This window comes from Nematolebias whitei, chromosome 7 (assembly GCF_014905685.2).
Source record: "Nematolebias whitei isolate Nwh7 chromosome 7, NemWhi1, whole genome shotgun sequence".
Classification (NCBI taxonomy): domain Eukaryota; kingdom Metazoa; phylum Chordata; class Actinopteri; order Cyprinodontiformes; family Rivulidae; genus Nematolebias; species Nematolebias whitei.
Window position 1 is genome coordinate 52855623 of NC_056504.1, and position 20151 is coordinate 52875773.

The following is a 20151-nucleotide window of genomic DNA, read 5'->3' on the forward strand; positions in this document are numbered from 1 at the left end:
TGTAAACAGTCTGATCTGTGTTAGACTAACAGAGTTGGGAGTGCAGCAACGTAAAGTTCCTCCCGTCAGATCACGAGTTTCATTTCCCGTCTGATTATGTTCACTGGGTCAGCAAGTCATCACAGCTCCAAACCGAAGAGGACTCGAATGGTGAGTAAAATAATCTCCCTTAACTTGGTGAGGAGTATTCTCAGACTTTTGCATCTGGTTTAAATCACAGTAAGTTCGTAAGTTCCATAAGTTCCTGATTCAGCTTCTTTCCTTCAGGCAGCCAATAATTTATTTTTTGGATCATTTTTCTGTTTTCGTCCTTGGAAAATTTTGTCAATATGAAATCTGCCTTTACAAAGTCTCTTAATCTTCACCAGATTTATCAGAGTCAGAGACATTTATTTGTTATTCGCATCTTGTGGTGCATGTGGTGGAACGAGATTATGTATGCAGGGTACCATTTACATCCAACAATAAAATGTAAAAGAAAAACAGTAATAAGATCTAAGATATGAACTAAGAAAAGCATAATCTAAATAATACACTAAGCACTAAAAGCATAAAAACATTATGTCGAATAGCAGCACGAACATGAGTCTGTTTGAGCAGATGAGCACGCTTGAGCACAGCAACATGAAAGATCAGCAGCAACATGATGTGATTTTTCACAGTGATTATCCTGGTTAGATATTAATGAGTCTAACAGCCTCAGTGTAGAAGCTGTTCCTCAGTCTAGTGGTTCTACACTTAATGCTCCTCAAACTCCTGCCTGAGTGGAACGGGGAAAAAGGTGTGTGTGCTGGGTGAGTGTGGTCCTTCACAATGCAGGTGGTCCTCTTCCTGCATCTAGAGGTGTAGATGTCTGTGATGGTGGGGAGGCTGACTCCAACATCTTCTGTGCAGCCTTCTCCAGTCTCTGCAAATCTTTTCTTTCTGCAGCTGTGCAGCCTCCATGCCACACATTGATGCTGGAGCACAGGATGCTCTCCACTGCACACCTGTAGAAGGAGGTGAGGACTGAGCTTCCCAGACCAGCTCGCCTCAGCCGCATGAGGAAGTAGAGTCTCTGATGAGCTTTCTTGATCAGGCTGGTGGTGTTGTTGCTTCAGCTGAGGTTGTCATTCATGTGTACACCCAAGTACTTGTAGCTGGAGACCACTTCCACTGCAGATCCTTTTATGTTCAGGGGGGTGTAGGTGAGTTTGTTCCTTCTGAAGTCCACGATCATCTCCTTTGTCTTCTTCACATTGATGTGAAGGTTATTCTCTCTGCACCAGCTCTCCAGGTGTTCCACCTCCTGCCTGTAGCTGGACTCATCATTGTTTGTGATGCATCCCACCACCGCTGTATCATCTGCAAACTTTACAATGTGACAGCCTGGATGGGTAGCTGCACAATCATACGTGAGCGGAGTAAACCGGAGGGGGCCCAACACACATCCCTGAGGAGAGCCAGTGCTGAGGGTTATGGTGGAGGAAGAGAAGTTGTGGATCCTCACTGACTGTGGTCTGTTTGTTAAGAAGTCTAGTACCCAGTTGCAAATTGAGGAACTTAGTCTTAGAGTGAGTAGTTTGTCCATCAGGGTTTGGGGGATTGAGGTGTTGAAAGCAGACGTGAAGTCCACAAAGAGCATACGGATGTAAGAGTCCTTCTGCTCCAGGTGGGTGAGAGCAGTGTGGACCACAGAGGAGATGGCATCCTCTGTTGATCAGTTCTTGCGGTATGCATACTGATGAGGGTCCTCATTGATGTTGATGGTTGTTTTGATGTGGCTTTATGTTTCTGAAACAGGATTTAAGACTAATATCATTAAAAATAAATTGTGATAGCACAACGTCTGGTGTTCCTTTAAATATATATTTTTCTTTCTGGTTGTGTTTTTGTCAAGCTTTAGAAATGGTTATTTCCTACACAGTTTCTTTTTTTTTTTTTTAATCTTGTTTTTACTTCCATCTTCTTCTTCATCTCAGTGTATTTATTTGGACCTTTTGAACCATGGGAGCTCATCAGAACCTTGCAGTTCTGGTCAGCGTGGCCTCGTTGCTGCTGAATGTCCAATGTGATGTGGGTTGTAAGGGAACCAACGGACATCCGGGAGCGGATGGAACTCCTGGAAGAGATGGGCTGCCTGGAGTGAAGGGACAGAAGGGAGAGTCAGGTAACATATCCCTTCTTAACACTAAAAGGCAATGAAAAAAACTAAATTCTGCAAAATGCTAAAAAAAAAAATTCTGAAAGTAGTAAATCAATGCAAAGAAGCTTAAAGTAACTAACACTTTCTAAAACCTAAAAAATGTCAAATTACAGCTAAGAATCTAGCTACAAGCTAAATGCTGCAGAAAGGTAGCTAAAAAGCAAAGAGCTATTGGTAAGTTCTGGCCATTTTGGTAAAACCTTCAAAATAATGCCTTGCTCAGGGTTTGTGCTGTGAGGGACTGTCAGCTGCTACCACATGAAATTTTAGTTTAGTATCTGGACAGTTGAGCTAATTATAGCTATTTATATGCTAGCTAATCTTGATAAGCTTTGGCAGCCATATTGAATTGTATTGGCTCCACAAAAAAAAGCAGTTGTTGATGTACATCCAAGGTTTTTATTATTTTTGAGTTTTATTAAATCCATTCTGTGGTTCTAGAGATATTTTGCTAACAGACTAACAGATTAAAAAAACATTTAACCTTGAGTTTAGAAATTTACTGATGGTTTTATGAAGGCTGGATGTACGTAAATTAGAATGTATTGATAAATAACAGTACAGCGTTTCATTTACCATTTTTATACAAAATGTTCTCCAGCTGTGCTGGTCGATGGTCCCGTGGATCCAGTCACCCTGTTGGAGCTCAAAGGGGACCAGGGGAGTCCAGGCCTTCCTGGGGTCATGGGTCCTGTAGGATATAAAGGTCAAGTAGGAGCAACTGGTCGTATTGGACAGCCTGGTCCCCCAGGTCAAGCAGGGAAGAACACCGCCTCTGGTAAATGCACACACAGATCCATGATTATTAGGCTAACACAGAAACCATATGGTCTTGTCAGGTGAAGAACATAAACTACAGAGAACCAACAAGATCTCAAAGAACACACAACCTGTCGGAAAACACACAAAACCTGAAGAAAATTAATTAAACATTCTGTTCTGAATACCATACCATACCATACCATACCACTTTATTTATAGAGCACTTAAAACAGCGACAAAGCCAACCAAAGTGCTGTACAGACAAAACAACAGGTAACACACAAAGCAAAATACAAAATGAGGTAAATCAGAATATAGACGTAAAAACGATGCAGATAATGACGATAAACCAGTGTGGAGCATACAGGATCAAAACACAGATCATCTGGTGTTGAAAGCTACTGAATAGTAGTGAGTTTTTAAACGGGACTTGAAAACCGAGAGGGAGGGGGCCTGTCTGACAAGCAGAGGTAACTCGTTCCAGAGTCTTGGTCCTGCTACAGAGAAGGCCCTGTCACCTCTGCGCTTAAGACGAGTTCCTGGAACTGTGAGGAGCACCTGGTCCGCTGACCTCAGGGAACGTGGTGGGACATACGGTTGTAGCAGATCAGAGAGATCGGGGGGCGGAACTGTTCAGTGATTTGTAGACATACATCAGTATTTTTAACTGGATTCGAAAGTGAACCGGTAACCAGTACAGTGAGGCCAAAACTGGTGTAATGTGCTCTCTTTTGCCTGTACTGGTTAAAAATCGGGCTGCTGCATTCTGGACCAGTTGAAGTCGTGCAATGGAGGTTCGACTGATGCCACACAGGAGCGAATTGCAGTAATCAAGCCTAGATGTAATGAATGCATGTATTACTGTCTCCAGGTTATTTTTGGACAATATGGGCTTCGGTTTAGACAGCCGCCTCAGTTGGAAGAAACATGATTTAACAATCATGTTTACATGATTAAGTTTCAGGGAAGGGTCCATTATCATGCCCAGATTAGTGACTCTTTGTTTTTTTGACAGTGTTAGAGCGGAGAGGTCGATGCAGTGGTTTGTGATCGTGTCATTGGGAGGGAACAACATGACTTCAGACTTCTTTTCATTGAAACTTAAGAAGTTTAAAGCCATCCAGTCTCTGATGTCAGTCAGGCAGTTGAGCAGCGGTTGAATCGAGCATGTACCATTGTGTCTTAGGGGGAAGTTAATTTGACAGTCATCGGCATAGAAGTGGAAGGGCATGTTGTGTTTCTGGAAAATAGCACCAAGCGGCAGCAGGTATAAAGAGAACAGGAGGGGACCCAGGATGGACCCCTGCGGAACCCCCCATTTAAGCTCTGCCACTGCTGAACTAAAATCCTTGATGGAGACACAAAAGGATCTGTCAGTGAGGTAGGATCTGAACCAATTGAGGGCTGACCCTGTGACGCCCATCCACTGCTCTAACCTAGCAATGAGGATCTCATGGTCGATGGTGTCGAAGGCGGCTGTGAGGTCCAATAGGACAAGCAGCACAGAATCACCAGTATCTGTGGATCTGAAGATGTTGTTAAAGACCTTCAGCAGGGCAGTTTCAGTGCTGTGGAGAGGTTTAAAGCCAGATTGGAATAGCGCTAAGATGGCTTGACCTTCCAAGAAGCACTTCAACTGGGACTCGACTATTTTCTCTAGTACTTCAGAAACAAATGGGAGTTTGGAGACAGGCCAGAAGTTGGACACGACTGAGGGGTCAAGGTTTGTTTTTTTCAGGAGAGGCTGAACGGCAGCATGTTTAAAGGTTTTTGGCACCACGTCAGTGGATAAACTACTGTTTACTATATCAAGAATGGACGGACCTAGAGTGGGAAAAACCTCCTTTAGTAGTCGAGGGGGGACCACATCAAAGGGGGAACCAGAAGGTTTCAAGCTGCACATGACCTGCTCTAGAGAAGATAGAGTGATGGGTTCAAAATGGTCAAATGGAGCTACAGACTGAGGTGGGATGGATGGATCATGAGTTGGAGGGGAAATGAGAGCCCGGGTGGTCACAATTTTTTCCAAAAAGAAATGCAAGAAGTTGTCGCACAGCTCAGTCGAGGCTTCCAGAGGAGATGGTTCAGTGAGGTGGAGAACAGAGTTTAGGATGGAGAAGAGGACACGTGGGTTGCGAGAGTTTGAGGTTATGATATCAGAGAAGTACTGTATTTGGATTTTGCAGCTTTCACTGTTTCCTGATAACGGCGCCAACTCTCTTTAAGTATTTGAAAAGAGACCTGCAGCCTGTCTTTCCTCCACTTTCGCTCTGCCCTCCTACATTGCTGCCTAACGGCCTTGGTGACATCACTCAGCCAAGGTTCTGCTCTGAGTTTTGATTGTTTTGGTTTTAACAGGTGCAACATGATCCAGTGTCTTTAAGCAGACAGAGTTGAACTGGGATGTCAGCTCCTCAGTGGTGGAGAGAAACACCGGGGGCTGAATTATCAATTCAGAGTTATAAACATCTGTGAAACGTGCGGCAGTGAAATGGTTAATTGCCCGGGTGCTACATGCAGGAATGCACGATTTAGGAGTTAGATGGGGAGGGTGAACTCAAACTGGACTGGCATGTGGTCTGAAAAAACATTATCACCAATAACAAGATTACTAACAGTCACATCATGAGTTAAGTCCAGAGGTACGCTCATAATGGTCTAAATAAGCGACATTAGTGACAGAAAAACGAAGATCCAGAAGCTGTTGTCGGTCATACATGAGTGAATTCATGCCACAGATAAAAAATGAACAAAACAGAAATAATCCGAACACCATCAGCAGAGGTGGATTGCAAGCCATGCACACGGGTGCCATCTTACCAGAAGTCCTGAATGACTATTAAAGTCTGCTGTTGCTTCTTTCGAGCGGACCGCTGCAGCGAGCTAACGGGGAAATCACGGGGAGGTGGGGTGTACATTTACGTGAGTAAAAGTTGGTGCACGAACTGTACTGAACCGGTAAGATGGCGCCCGTGTACATGGCCTGCAATCTACCTCTGACGATACTGTTTGGATTATTTTTGCTTTTTTCGTTTTGTGTCTGGGATATCAACTCGCTGCTTGTGTATGACCGACAACAGCTCCTCGATCTTCGATTGTCTGTTTTTGCTGTCGCTGATTCTGACCATTTTGATCGTGACTCGGGACCCCCCCCCTCTCCCACCCCTTCTGGCAGACGTGCCTGCTTGTTTACGCTGGGCCCCAAGCCTGCCTTCTAGGAGATATCGATCCAGACGCCGGGGAAAACGTGCCGGCCGGCTGGTAAAACTCAAAGCTCTGCGTGGTCAACGTTTCCACAGCCAGCCTCCTACGTGCCCGGACCAGGTGAGTGCTTTTGAACTCGGACATTCCCCTCCCGTTCTGTGTGCGATTGTTTATCGCCCCCCTCGTTCCAAGGACTTCATAAGTGAATTCTCTGATTTTCTGGCTTACATCACACCAAGATATGATCACTTTATTATCGTTGGTGACTTTAATATTCACGTCTGTTGTCAGGAGAAGCCGTTAGTGAAGGACATCCTTGATTTGTTGGACTCATTTAATTTAACTCAACATGTAAATGCTCCCACCCAACAACACGGTCACACTCTGGATCTCATTTTAACACGTGATGTCTCTGTTTGTAATCTGGTAATCGGTGACAACGTTCTTTCAGACCACTTGCCTGTCTTGTTTGATATCATCCCGCCTTGTCCTACTGCTAATTCATGTGATTCTGCACGTACTTCACGCGCCATTAACCGTTTCACTGCTGCACGTTTTACTGAAACTTTTAGCTCTGAGAAGATCGATCAGCTCTCAGTGTCTCTCTCCACCGAGGAGCTAACCTCTCAGCTTAACTCTGTTTGCTTAAATATTCTGGACCGTGTTGCCCCTGTTAAAACCAGGAAAACAAAACTTTTATCAGAACCATGGCTTAATGACGTCACTCAAGCCGTTAGACAGCAGTGTAGGAGAGCAGAACGCAGGTGGAGGAAAGACAGGCTGCAGGTTTTTTTCAAATCCTAAAGGAGAGTTGGTGTCATTATCAGAAGGCAGTTAAAGCCGCCAAATCGAAGTTCTTTTCTGCGATAATTGCCTCAAACTCCCACAACCCCCGAGCCCTTTTTTCCACCCTGAACTCAGTTCTACACCTCAGTGAACCTTCCCCTCTAGAAGCCTCAACTGAGCTGTGTGAAAACTTCCTCCATTTCTTTTCTGAAAAAGTTGCAAACACCCGGGCACTCATTTCTCCACCTGCTCATGATCCGTCCATCCCATCTCATTGTGTTGCTGTTCTGTGCTGGGCCAGAAGATCAACATCATCAGGCCAGGACTCTGCGGTCTACACTCATCTCCAGGCCAGCGGTCACTCTTTCAGGGATGAAGATGTGCACATCCTGGATAGAGAGGAACGATGGTTTGAGAGAGGAGTAAAGGAGGCCATCTTTGTGAAAAGAAACCGTCCATCATTAAACAGGGGTGGAGGCCTACGTGTTCAATTGTCCCCCTCTTGCAATGCTGTGATTGCTAGTATCACTCAGCCCTCTGTGAATAGTACACAGCCATCAGTGTGCTAATGATCCATTGTTAGGCTGATGGTCCTTCTTGAGCATGTGATCAGCTGGTTTTGGTTGTCAGCAGCAAAACTGGTTGATCCACTCTGAGAAGGTGCTATTTAAGAGACTGAGCTGAAAACAGCACCTCAGACTGAAGAAGTCTCTCGGACGAGAGACGAAACGTTTCTACATTTTTTTGTTGATTTGCTTTGTTTTGTTTTTTTGAATGTCCAGAGGACCAGATTTAACTTTTTTAGATTTTTCTACCTGGATTATTGAGCATGCATCAGGTTAACCAAAACTGGTTCGGTGGATTGGACCCGGTGTTACACCACACTCTGTGACCTGCAACAGTGCAACTCCGCCCCCTACGGTCATACGGTGGTCACATAATATGACGTCACTATGGATACTCGATGTTAAATTTTTAACCTTGATAGATGTCCTAGCAATCGATGTGTAGATTACTCGAGTACTCTGTTAATGCCCTACTCTACAGTGACTGGTCTGAATGACTATCGGCCAGTGGCCTTCACCCCGATAGTCGCTAAATGCATCGAAAATCTGGTCATGACCCACATCTAAACAACCATCAACATCAACGAAGACCCTCATCAGTATGCACACCGTGAGAACCAATCAACAGAGGATGCCATCTCCTCTGCGGTCCACAGTGCTCTCACCCACCTGGAGCAGAAGGACTCCTACGTCTGTATGCGCTTTGTGGACTTCATGTCTGCCTTCAACACCATGATCCCCCAAACACTGATGGACAAACTATTCACACTAGGACTAAGCCCATCCATTTGCAACTGGGTACTAGACTTCTTAACAAACAGACCACAGTTAGTGATGATGCACAACTTCTCCTCCTCCACCATAACCCTCAGCACTGGCTCTCCTCAGGGATGTGTGTTGAGCCCCCTCCTGTTTACTCTGCTCACGTATGATTGTGCAGCTACCCATCCAGGCTGTCAAACTGTAAAGTTTGCAGATGATACAGCGGTGGTGGGATGCATCACAAACAATGATGAGTCCAGCTACAGGCAGGAGGTGGAACACCTGGAGAGCTGGTGCAAAGAGAATAACCTTCACATCAATGTGAAGAAGACAAAGGAGATGATTGTGGATTTTGATTGTCTGTCTGTCTGTCTAATCAACAGGTTCATCAGTATTATCGGTAAAAAGGGATTATTAAAGGCGTGATCATTGTTAAGATTGAGAATCTATATCCTTAGCATCCAGTGCTTCGACAACGTCATTAAAAAAACTTCAGCAAAGCAGTCATTGTGCTGTTTTTTTCCTGAAACCAGAAAGGGTGAAAATGAAAAGGTGTGGTTTACTGAAGAATGCCTTGTAGGAGGGATGTGATTTGAAGATGTCATCTGAAGCTCAATTTTAGATTTTTTTAGAAATTTAGAAATTAAAATGTTGAAGTTGTCTCTTGTTTTTTTTTTTTTTTTCAGGACAAGATCATTCTAACGAGGCAGCTCAATATTCAGCTTTTTCTGTCATCAGGACTGTGAGCAGCTATCCATCCATCAACCAGGTTCAGTCTGATGAACATCACCCGTCTCTGTCTCCTCTCTGCATCCTGTCCAATTAAAAAAAAAAAAGGTTTCCAGAAAAGAGCGACTCGCCAATTGGTGATCTTTATCTCAGCTTTGTGTGAGCTGAATCTGCTTAGCACAGCACTGCTGGATCATGTAACTCAAAAACACCTAAAATATAGTGTAAAACCAACAAACGATCAGTATACGAACTCTAACAAAAAATTTAAGGAATATAAAAAAGTTTATAGCAAATGCAATTCATATAAAGGGGTTAAATTCACTCTAAGCAGAGCATATTTTTAAGTGTTCTATCCCAATCAGGCCGGGATCTGATTTTTTTTTTTCTACCCTTAGCTTAGCATGGCTTCTGGTTTTATCACTTGCATTGTGTCAAATGTTTAGTTATAACACTGTGTCGTGTAACGCTAAAAGTACATGTATCAAATGTTTTACTATGTTGGCTCTGGAGGAATTAGCGTCAGAAGCATCTGTAATGTGGAGGGACACACACCATTGTGAAAAAAATTGTACAATAGTGTGAAAAAAGCGACATTTTATCTAGATTTCCTTTAATTCCACACATTTAATGCATGTTTCTCACCAAGTTTGTATAAATTCAGCTGTGGGTTTGTAAAGACATTTCCACTTTAATCCACTTTAACACACAACGTCAGGTTGGCACTATTTGTGTTTATAGAGAAATAAAAAATATCACCAATAGACTTTTTGTGTTCAACACTACTCGTCTATTTCTCACAAAGCTAGAGGACAAGGTGTGAGGTTTTAGAGATATTTCAACTTTATTGAACCTTAACACACAGTGTCTTACAGTGTCACACCTTTACTGGTATCTTACTGCTAAGCTAAGATGCTACAGACGTAGCGCTCCACTTCTTTCAAGCATCCTACTTACCATGTATATGATATATTTTTATGATCCTAACCCCCCTTCCAACTGCCCGCATTAAGCTTGCTAAGCTGGCAAACAAACAACACAGAGGTGTCTCTAACTCCTCCTGTGAGCACCACCTCCTGTGAGCATTCTGCTGTGGCAGGAGATGCAGAGGAGAAACACTGGCTGCTGGAGAGTTGTAGGGAACTGGAAAACCTGGAGTGAACTTTTAGTGGTTTGAGTATTCTCTTATTAATCAAGTGGAATGGATTTGTTCATGAAGAAACAGAAACAGTGCAGACTGAACTAATGTTTCATGGTAAATGTGGGGGGACACAAATCCCCTTCATATACAATAGTTGAAATGCCTATGTCTGGAGGAGAGGCTGTCTGAGCTGGAAGCTCGACTCTGTGCTTTTGAAAAACCATTAAATAGCCAGGCGCCCGTAGGCAACACAAGGCCACTGATGCTAGCTCACGTTAGCAGTTAATTCAATTCAATTCAGTTTATTTTTAAAGCGCTAAATCACAACAAAGTTGTCTCAGGGCACTTTACAGGAACATATTAGAAACCAGAGTTAAGCTGGGCGATGACCCAAGGTAAACTAAATGCTAAAACTAGGTCCCTGGTTCACCATGGACCCGATCACGTTTTGAATAACGTTTCAAAAGTGTTTTCTCCTGTTCAAAATCTCATTTTAATTCAATTCAGTTCATTTATATAGCACCAAGTCACAACAGAGTTATCTCAGGTCACTGAACAGAAACATTCATATATAAAAAAATAATAAATTAACACTATTTATCTGAGGAGCAGACTGCTTTGAATTTAACTCCATCACAGAACTCTCATCTTGAACAAGTATTAAGGCAACAGTGGAAAGGAAAAACTCCCTTATGCAGAAGAAACCTTTAACAGAACCAGGCTCAGGACAAGCTGCTTCAACCGGCTGGGTGGAGAAGAACAGGAAGGAGGAACAGATACACAATGGCAGGTCAAGAATTGCATGTTCAGATAGAAATAGTATTCTGTGTAGGTGTAGGCGGTAGAAAAGAGAGCTTTAACGTCCTTTTCAGGGACACCACCAAGTCATTGGTTCAGGTATGTTGACGACACCTGGGTTAAAATTAAATCTCAGGAAGTCCAACATTTTACTGACCACATCAACTCTGTGGATAAATACATCAAGTTCACACGAGAAGATGAAAAAAATGGCAGGTTGGCTTTCTTGGACTGTGAGGTCTCAGTCTCTGATAGAGGACATTTGCAAACTGAGGTGTACCGCAAACCCACCCACACAGACCAGTATTTGCAGTTTGACTCCCATCACCCTTTGGAGCACAAGTTAGGAGTCATCAGGACTCTGTACCACAGAGCAAACAGCATCCCCACTATCTCAGGAGCCAGGCAGAAGGAGAAATCTTACACAAGACAGGCTCTAGAGCAATGTGGATATCCTAACTGGGCCTTCCTGAAAGCAGAGAAGAAACCCAAACAGGACTCCAGTCAGCCAACAGGTGAAAAGGAGGAACCCAGACCCAGACCAGTGGTCATTCCGTATGTTTCCAGAGTATCAGAGAAACTGAGATGTTTATTTTCTAAACACAATGTCCCAGTGGCTTTTAAACCCCAAAATACATTGCGGCAATGACTGGTTCATCCCAAAGATCCAGTCCCCCGGCACAAACAGAGTAATATTGTGTATGCTGTTCAGTGTCAGGAGGGCTGTGATCAGTCTTACATCGGGGAAACTAAACAGCCACTGGCCAAAAGGATGGCCCAGCACTGAAGATCAACATCATCAGGCCAGGACTCTGCAGCCTACACTCTTCTCCAGGCCAGCGGTCACTCTTTCAGGAATGAAGATGTTCACATCCTGGATATAGAGGATTCCTGCTGGATTCCTTAGGTAGAGAAATTTACTAATTGGCTTTTATGTATGTGAATGTTCATGTAAAATGCCCTGAGACAACTTTGTTGTGATTTGGCACTATATAAATAAACTGAATTGAATTGAATTGAGAGGAACAATTGTTTGAGAGAGGAGTAAAGGAGGCCATCTTGTGAAAAGAAATTGTCCATCATTAAACAGGGGTGGAGGCCTCCGTGTTCAACTGTCCCCCTCTTACAATGCTGTGATTGCTAGTATCACTCAGCCCTCTGTGAGTAGTAAACAGCCATCAGTGTGCTAATGATCCATTGTTAGGCTGATGGTCCTTCTTGAGCATGTGATCAGCTGGTTCTGGTTGTCAGCAGCAAACTGGTTGATCCACTCTGAGAAGGTGCTATTTAAGAGACTGAGTTGAATACAGCACCTAAGACTGAGGAAGTCTTTCGGATGAAAGACGAAACGTTCTACATTTTTGTTGTTGTTTTGCTTTGTTTTGTTTTTTGAAAGTCCAGAGGACCAGATTTAACTCTTTTTATATATTTTTTTACCTGGATTATTGAGTATGCATCAGGATATTCAATTCAATTCAGTTTATTTATATAGCGCCAAATCACAACAAAGTTGTCTCAGGGCACTTTACAGAAACATTCACATAAAAGCCAATTAGTAAAGTTCTTTATCTAAGGAATCCAGCAGACAAGTTGAATCGGCTTCGTTGCCGTCTCCCATCCTGAGCAAGCACAGTGGCAACATCCATCCATCCATCCATCCATCCATCCATCCATCCATCCATCCATCCATCCATCCATCCATCCATCCATCCATCCATTTATTTTCTTCCGCTTATCCGGGGTCGGGTCGCGGGGGTAGCAGCCTAAGTAGGGAGGCCCAGACTTCCCTGTGGCAACAGTGGAAAGGAAAAACTCCCTTTTTAAAAGGAAGAAACCTCCAGCAGAACCAGGCTCAGGACAAGCGGTCATCTGCTTTGACCGGCTGGTTTGAGAGGACAGGAAGGAGAGACAGACGAACATAGAATGGTAGGTCCAGATATAGGTCCAGGTGTATCTGAAAGCCAAAAACAAACACATGTAGAATAGATAGAAAAAATAATTACAAATACAAAACAGGTTGAGCAGAGTAAGTAAAGACAGTAGCAGAGTGAAAATTGTGGTCAGTTTGTCTTCCAGCAGTCTAAGCCTATAGCAGCATAACTAAAGGACAGCTCAGGAAACCCAAGCCGACCCAAACTATAGGATTTAGCAAAAAAAAAAAGTCTTAAGCCTAGTTTTAAAACTGGACAATGTGTCAGCCTCAAGGACAGAGATTGGAAGTTGGTTCCACAAGAGAGGAGCCTGATAACTGAAAGATCTGCCTCCTATTCACCCAGTGGTTAAACGACAACATACGGCTAAACATGTCATCGCTGGTCAGGTTGGGGAGGGTGCCGGAGAAAACTACAGAGTCCTACATGGTTTTAGCAAAGTCACACACCGAAGCAACATTAATTTTAGTGACCTCCAATTGGCATAACCGGGTGTCATTACCGCCGACGTGAGTAACAATCTTACCGTATTTAGCCTTAGCCTTAGTCAGCAGTTTCAAATAAGATTCTATGTCGCCCTCTCTGGCCCCCGGAATGCATTTGACTATGGCCGCTGTAGTCCCTAAAGCCACGTTTCGGACTATGGAGCTGCCAATAACCAGGGTCTGCTTCTCAGCAGGTGTGTCACTGAGCGAGGAAAATCTATTAAAAATGTGAACGGGTCGGTGGTGAACTGGGGGCTTAGCCTTAGCACTACGCTTGCTCCGGACCGTCACCCAGCCGGCCTGGGGTCCCGGCTGCTCGGGGTCTGCTGGAGGACCGCTAACGGGCGCTAGCCTTTGTGGTTTTGTTCTTTCTACGGGGACCTGGCTAGCTACTGGTTTTTCTACAGCACGGAGCCGAGCTTCCAGTTCAGACAGCCTCTCCTCCAAAGCTACCATAAGACTACATTTGTTACATGTATCATTACCCCTAAAGGAGGCAGAGGAGTAACTAAACATCTGACACACGGAGCAAGTGAAAACAGAGGAAGCAGGGAGAGAAGCAGCAGCCATGCTAAGCTAACGCTAGCAAGAGCTAACAGAGCCAAATACACCAATAAAAACCGAGAAGTGTTGAAAGATAAGAGGTGTTTTAAGCACTATCCAACAGAAAAACTACTGTATTAAGTGTGTTTGTGAACTAGAATGAAAAACTGTGCAAAAGACAGATAAATCCAGAAAACACTGACGACTCGAGCAAACAATTCACTCGAGCTACCAACAGACAAACAGAAAGTGATATCATCAGAAAATGTTCACATGTGGCGTCCATTTGCTTCTGCAGGAAACAGGTGTTGAAATCCGAGAGCAGATCTGGATTAACAAATTCAAATTAATTTAAATGTTTGGCCTTCTCAAAGCGAGCCTTTTTATTCTGAGCATGCATCAGGATATTTTACTGTTCAGTCATTATTTTGCAGCACTGACCTGCCACGGAGGTGCAATCTGAGCTCTGCATCTGGCGCCGTGTTGGAGCACCTGCATCTGGGTTTGGATGATTTGTAGTCAGCGGCTTATTCAGATCATTTATGGACCGGGTAAAATTCTCCAAGGCCTGTTTGTTTTTGTAGGATCCATGCCACATTTTTGGAGAATGTTAAAGAATGTCCACATGCATAAAGGCACGAGAAAAAAAAAGACAAATAAAAGAAAACTTGTCCTGGAGCAGTTCGTACAAACCATGAGCCTGTTTGATTGACACGCTGTCCCAAGTTTGATCTTTATAGATATTTTCAAAGCATGCCTTCAGGTTTTCTTCCTGTTCAAACATAGTGTGTACCGTGCAGCTCTTGAAGTTCCACCGCGTTTGGCCCGCTTCTGGAATCCTCCTGCTGCACACTTCATCCAGGACAGCAGTTCTTTTAGGGGACTTAGAAAAAAATGTTCCAAAAGCGGAAAGATTAGCAAAAAAAATTCTGACAGGTGTAAGCGATGAGCATGCCTGTTGAATGATCAGGTTTAACTGATGGGCATAACAGTGCACAAAGTGCGCACGAGGAAAGGTTTCCTGCAGCCTAGTCTGCAAACCAGAGGATGTGCCACTCATCACTGCAGCTCCATCATAAGTCTGGGTAATTAGTTTATTTTCCAGTTTAAATGAGTGACCGAAGACATGTTGGTGTAACTAGCTTTCCAACACTGACAGTTTAGGGTGAAGCATGTGGGCAGTGCGGCGTGGCGAACTAAGACGTAACGCCATTGCCGTTTGTTTTGCTCTGAATTCCACAGATTTGAGACAAGGTGCAACAAAATCAGTTTGATCGATCATTATCCACCCCTTGAACAGGAATTCACGATAAGTGGCCAATAGCCTCCACAGCGCCCCCTAGAATATTTTTAAACCTCAGCCCCAAGCCAATTTATGACCGATAATTCAAAACTCAGTGAACAACTGTATCTTCTCAGGACCTATGAAAAAGTCTCTTGGAGCCCTGGTCCAAACTCAACAGGAAGTCAGCCATTTTGGATCAAAGTGTCATTTTTGGGCATTTCTAATTGCGAGTTTTAATGAACTCCTCCTAGGGATTTTGAAGGATTGCCTTCAAACTTGGTTAATATGCCCTTAAAACATTGGGGAGTAAAAGTTATCAAAAGCTTGCTTTTTTGTATATGTTAAAGGGGCAGGACCAGGCCGCAAATTTGAACTTCACGCGGTTAATTTCCAAAAGCTATAACTTTCACATTGAAAGACCGAAATGCACCAAACTTGGCATGAGTCATCACTGTTGAATCCAACGATCCTCTGTGGTCATATTCTGACTTAATCAAAGCCCCGCCCCCTCAGAACAGGAAGTCACTTTTTTTACTTGGAATGCACCCTCTTTGACACCCTTGACCTAATCAGGATGATCCTGTGTTAGAAGACATAACAAGTTGGTCTGACTTGATTTAAATTACAAACAGTTTTAGCTGGAGGATGTGGGCGCCGTGGCGTGACAAATTAAGAAGTGACGCCGTTGCAATAAGTATGGCTCTAAATTGCACAGATTTGAGCCGAGGTGCACCAAAATCACTATGATAGATCATTATCCACCCCTTGAACAGGAATCCATGATAAGTGGCCAATAACCTCAGCAGTGTCCCCTACATTATTCCTACAGTTATATCTAAGTGTTACATCATCCGATCTGCACCAGATTTATTGTGTGTCATCAGTGAGCACTTCTAGACACATTGGCATTGTTGATTCATGACATGACTTAAGCCCCACCTACTCAGAAAAAAACTGTTGCTTATTGGATGACTCTTCCAGCTTCGCAAGCTTCGCTTTCAAGAGAGACCTGTTTAGGGAGCTGATGGTGGGGGTTGAGGGCCTTGCTCAGGGGTCCAGAGTGGGGCAAATGAGGGTGGAGGCAAGCATGAGTGTTTCATCTTTTCTACCCACATTTTGATGTTGACGGTACCAGGAGTTGAACCTACAACTTTCCCATCACAGGCCCATCTTCTCTAACCTCTGTGTCACCACACCCCCCTGTAATGGTTGCTGCCTGAGATGTGCACTGATGTATTCTGTCAGTGAATCTGTGAGCTGGTCTATGGGGGGATGGGGGGGATGGCTGTTGTGTGACGTGCTGAACTGCTCACACCTCAAAAACAGTAGTCAGGCTTGGCTCCAGAGGAGGGACAGGGGAGAACCCCCATCAGTGATGGGTCCACGGGTAGGGACATGTGCTCTCAGCTTCAGCGGATCGACGGCTGCTCCCAACAGGTACATTGTCACGGCTAGAACAGAGGCCAGATTGGGTCTTAGCAGCTGGAGTGCAGGGTGGCAAACTTTCCTGCCAAGTCAACTGGAATTGGAAGAGCTAATGACTTTGGCAGAGTCAGGTCTAGCAGTCGCCGCTTTTTGAATTATGTCGGGCAGAACATGTATGAGTGCAGCAATCATGGGGGGATCCATCTGTCGATGACAGCTCTGTCTACAGCCCTCTAACTGAGAGGGGGGAAGCAAAGCTGCTAGCTAACTCCTTGATGGTGACAGAAAGTCCGAAAACCTGCCTAGTGTCAAAAAAGTTGAGAGCCGACCTGTGTGTTCTGCCCTGAGGCAGCATACACATATGGCATGCAGATCAGAGCTGAGATGTATCATTGTCCTGCCAGTTGGCATAGGCAAATGACTCCACTGGTCATCTTCTTAACTTTGGTTTTCTTATGTTGCTTACTGCTGAAGACAAAAGGGGAGCCTAACCCCGGTCTCAGGGCAATTTATACTTACCAGGGGTGGGGCCCATCTAGCAGGTGGGCATGGACAAAAGTTTTCAGTGCTATGCACTGAATGCGGGGATAAACCCACTAGCTATAGCTTAAAGTCACCATCACCTTGCCTTCATACATCTCCTCCTACATGTCTCTGCGTGAGTGCAGCTACGGAGTGCGCTCTCAGGACATTATTACCTGCAGTGTTCCCTCAATGAGGACTGAACTAGGCAAAAGGGCCTTCTCCTATTACGCTCCTGTTTCCTGGAATATCTTACAAAAAGATTTGAAGCTCTCGACCTTGACCTCTCTAAGTGTCTTTAAGAATCTGTTGGACACCTGGCAGGGTCCAATGCTGACATGTTCCTGTTGTTAGTTTTCTACATTTGTCTTGGAATCTAGCTGTTTTTTGTTTTGTTACCTTTTTCCTTTTAGCCATCCTATTTGTTAAAAAAAAAACAAAAAAAAACTGTAGTATGCTTTTTTATAAGTGTTTATTGTTGTTGCTGTTGTCCATTGTTGTCATCTTTCTTTGTTGAAATCAGGTCTCTCTTGTAAATGAGTCCTCGAGGCTCAATGGGATTTACCTGTATAAATAAAGGTTGATTGATTGATTGATCACCATGGTTGTATAAAGCGCTATAGAAATAAAATAATTAAAAAAGGGTGAAGCCGATACGTAATAGAACTTATTGTTCTATATTTTCCTTACAGAACACTTTGCTCTCAGACAGCAGGATTATTTGTGGTTCCTAGAATTTCCAAAAGCAGAATGGGAAGATGACCTTTCAGTTATCAGGCTCCTTTCTTGTGGAACCAACTTCCAGTTTCTGTCTGTAGGGCTGACACATTGTCCAGTTTTAAGACTGGGCTTAAGATGTTCCTTTTTGATAAATCCTACAGTTAGGGTTTGCTTATTATGTTGCCATAGGCTAAAACTACTGGAGGACAATCTGACTTCATTTCCTTAAATTAATTGTTAAATTAGAATAGTTTTCATTTGATATTATTTCTATATTAACATGTGATTCTCGACCCACCATTGTGTATATGTTCGTCCTTCCTGTTTCTCTCAATTCCAGCTGGTAGAAGCAGGTGGCTGCTTGTTCTGAGTATGGTTCTGCTAAAGGTTTCTTCCTCACAATGGAGTTTTTCCTTTCCACTGTTGCCTTCATGCTTGCTCAAGATGAGAGTCTGCGATGAAATTAAACTCAAAGCAGTTTTCTCCTCAGATAAATCATGTTTTTTTGTTTTGTTTTTTGAATGTCCAGAGGACCAGACTTAACTTTTCTTTTTAGATTTTTCTACCTGGATTATTGAGCATGCATCAGGATATAGATCATGTTAATTTACTTTATATGTATATAAATGTTTCTGTTCAGTGCACTGAGACAACTTCAGTTGTGACTTGGCCCTATAAAAATAAACAGGATTTAATTTAATTTAGGACCTGTGATGGACTTGCGACCCATCCAGGGTGTACCCCGCCCCTCGCACAGTGATTGCTGGACATGGGCACCGGCGACCCCTGTGACCCAAAATGGAACAAGCGGGTAAAGATAATGGATGGATGGATGGATGGATGGATAATTTAATTTAATTGAACTTTACATTAATCCTTCCTCATATCTTCTCTCTGTACAATTTTACATTTACTCAGCTGCTTTTATAAGCAGGAGAAAAACTGTTTGTATTTGAAGACTGTGGACAAAGATTTAGTCAGAAGAGTAATTTAAACAAAGACTTGAGCATCCAACGAGACAGAAGTCATCTGAATGTGATCTTTGTGGGCAAACATTTAGACAAAGACAAAGTGGAATTTAAACACACATGATTATCCCCACAGTACAGAAATCCATGATATACCAAATACATACATGTGAAGAGAGTGGACAAAGATTTAGCTGCAAGATATGTTAAAAAAGATTGAATGAGAAAAGATAGAATAAAGATAGAAAAGATTGAAAATATTCTCTCCACATAAACGTTCTGGTTTTCCCACAGTCGAAACCCAATGGCGCTCTCCTCTCAATACCCACACTCGTACAAATACTCACAGCAGCTTGTATACTTTTCAGTTGCTGTGTGCTGGGTTTTTAGCTTAAGGAAACTTGATAAAATGAAATAGAATTGCTCCAGGAGGACAACAGCACATTGTGCGTATGGTACCTGTAACAGTGACTCAAAGTATGGCCATCTTTCTCATATGTGATGGGTATATTTCATCACTTTTCCCAAGCAGAAGACACAGCCAGAGAAGTCTGATCATTGGATTAGAGCAAAGGGACAAGCTGGATTTGACATTAGTACATAATAATACGACACACAAATTTTAAACATCAGCGGTACCAAAATCCACACTTTTTTATCAGTTCCATCCATTTTTCAGTCTGTCGAAGACCTTGACACTCCAGCCAATGTTTCAACTTAACGATTGTGTATTTAGTGATGTCACACATGTCCAGGTTCATACTGGGAACGTATTTTTCTGTTAAAGTTAAACAACTGAATCTGTGTTGAAGCCATGCCATTGTCTTAATATCTGGGTCACTGTGAGGGGCGGTGGTGGATTATCTATGCAAATGATTTGCATGGCATCATGAGTGGAGATAACCCTAACCATTGGCTTTCAGTGTCCAAAACTTACTTTTATCACGTTAAGATTTATGCAAAAAATACAGGATCAATTTATTAGGCCTTCGCGAAGGCCTATTGTAATTTTGTAGATGAACAGATGCTCAGATATATTCATCAATTAACACGGATTCCTCATTTTTCTGAACTGAATAAAACGTGCATTGAATTTAATGAAATGCAAACGTGAGACGTCATTTATATTTGACCCATCAAAATGAATGCGGTCATTTATTTACAGAATCAAAGTTTAACATCAAACATTTACATTAATTTGGCAAATTATGAAAATAACAACATAAGCAATCAATCAGGAAAAATCATACGGCCATGATTTTTCCGTTGCGTCACCACAGACATTTATGAAAACTGTACAATTATGATCTTTTACCCACACGGATGTGGATGAGCACTT

The 20151-nt window shown here is 43.1% G+C and overlaps 1 protein-coding gene across 1 annotated transcript in view; it reads left to right on the forward strand.

Moving 5' to 3' along the window:
• Window positions 1-121: 121 nt before the first annotated feature.
• Window positions 122-20151, forward strand: part of LOC119412729 (complement C1q subcomponent subunit C) — a 24268-nt gene continuing 4238 nt past the window's right edge. Inside the window, exons 1-4 of the mRNA XM_037679765.1 lie at window positions 122-150; window positions 1962-2149; window positions 2787-2963; window positions 8952-9034. Of these exons, the coding sequence (XP_037535693.1) occupies window positions 1987-2149; window positions 2787-2963; window positions 8952-9034 (423 nt within the window). The 5' untranslated portion in view covers window positions 122-150; window positions 1962-1986. The remainder of the gene's footprint in view (window positions 151-1961; window positions 2150-2786; window positions 2964-8951; window positions 9035-20151) is intronic.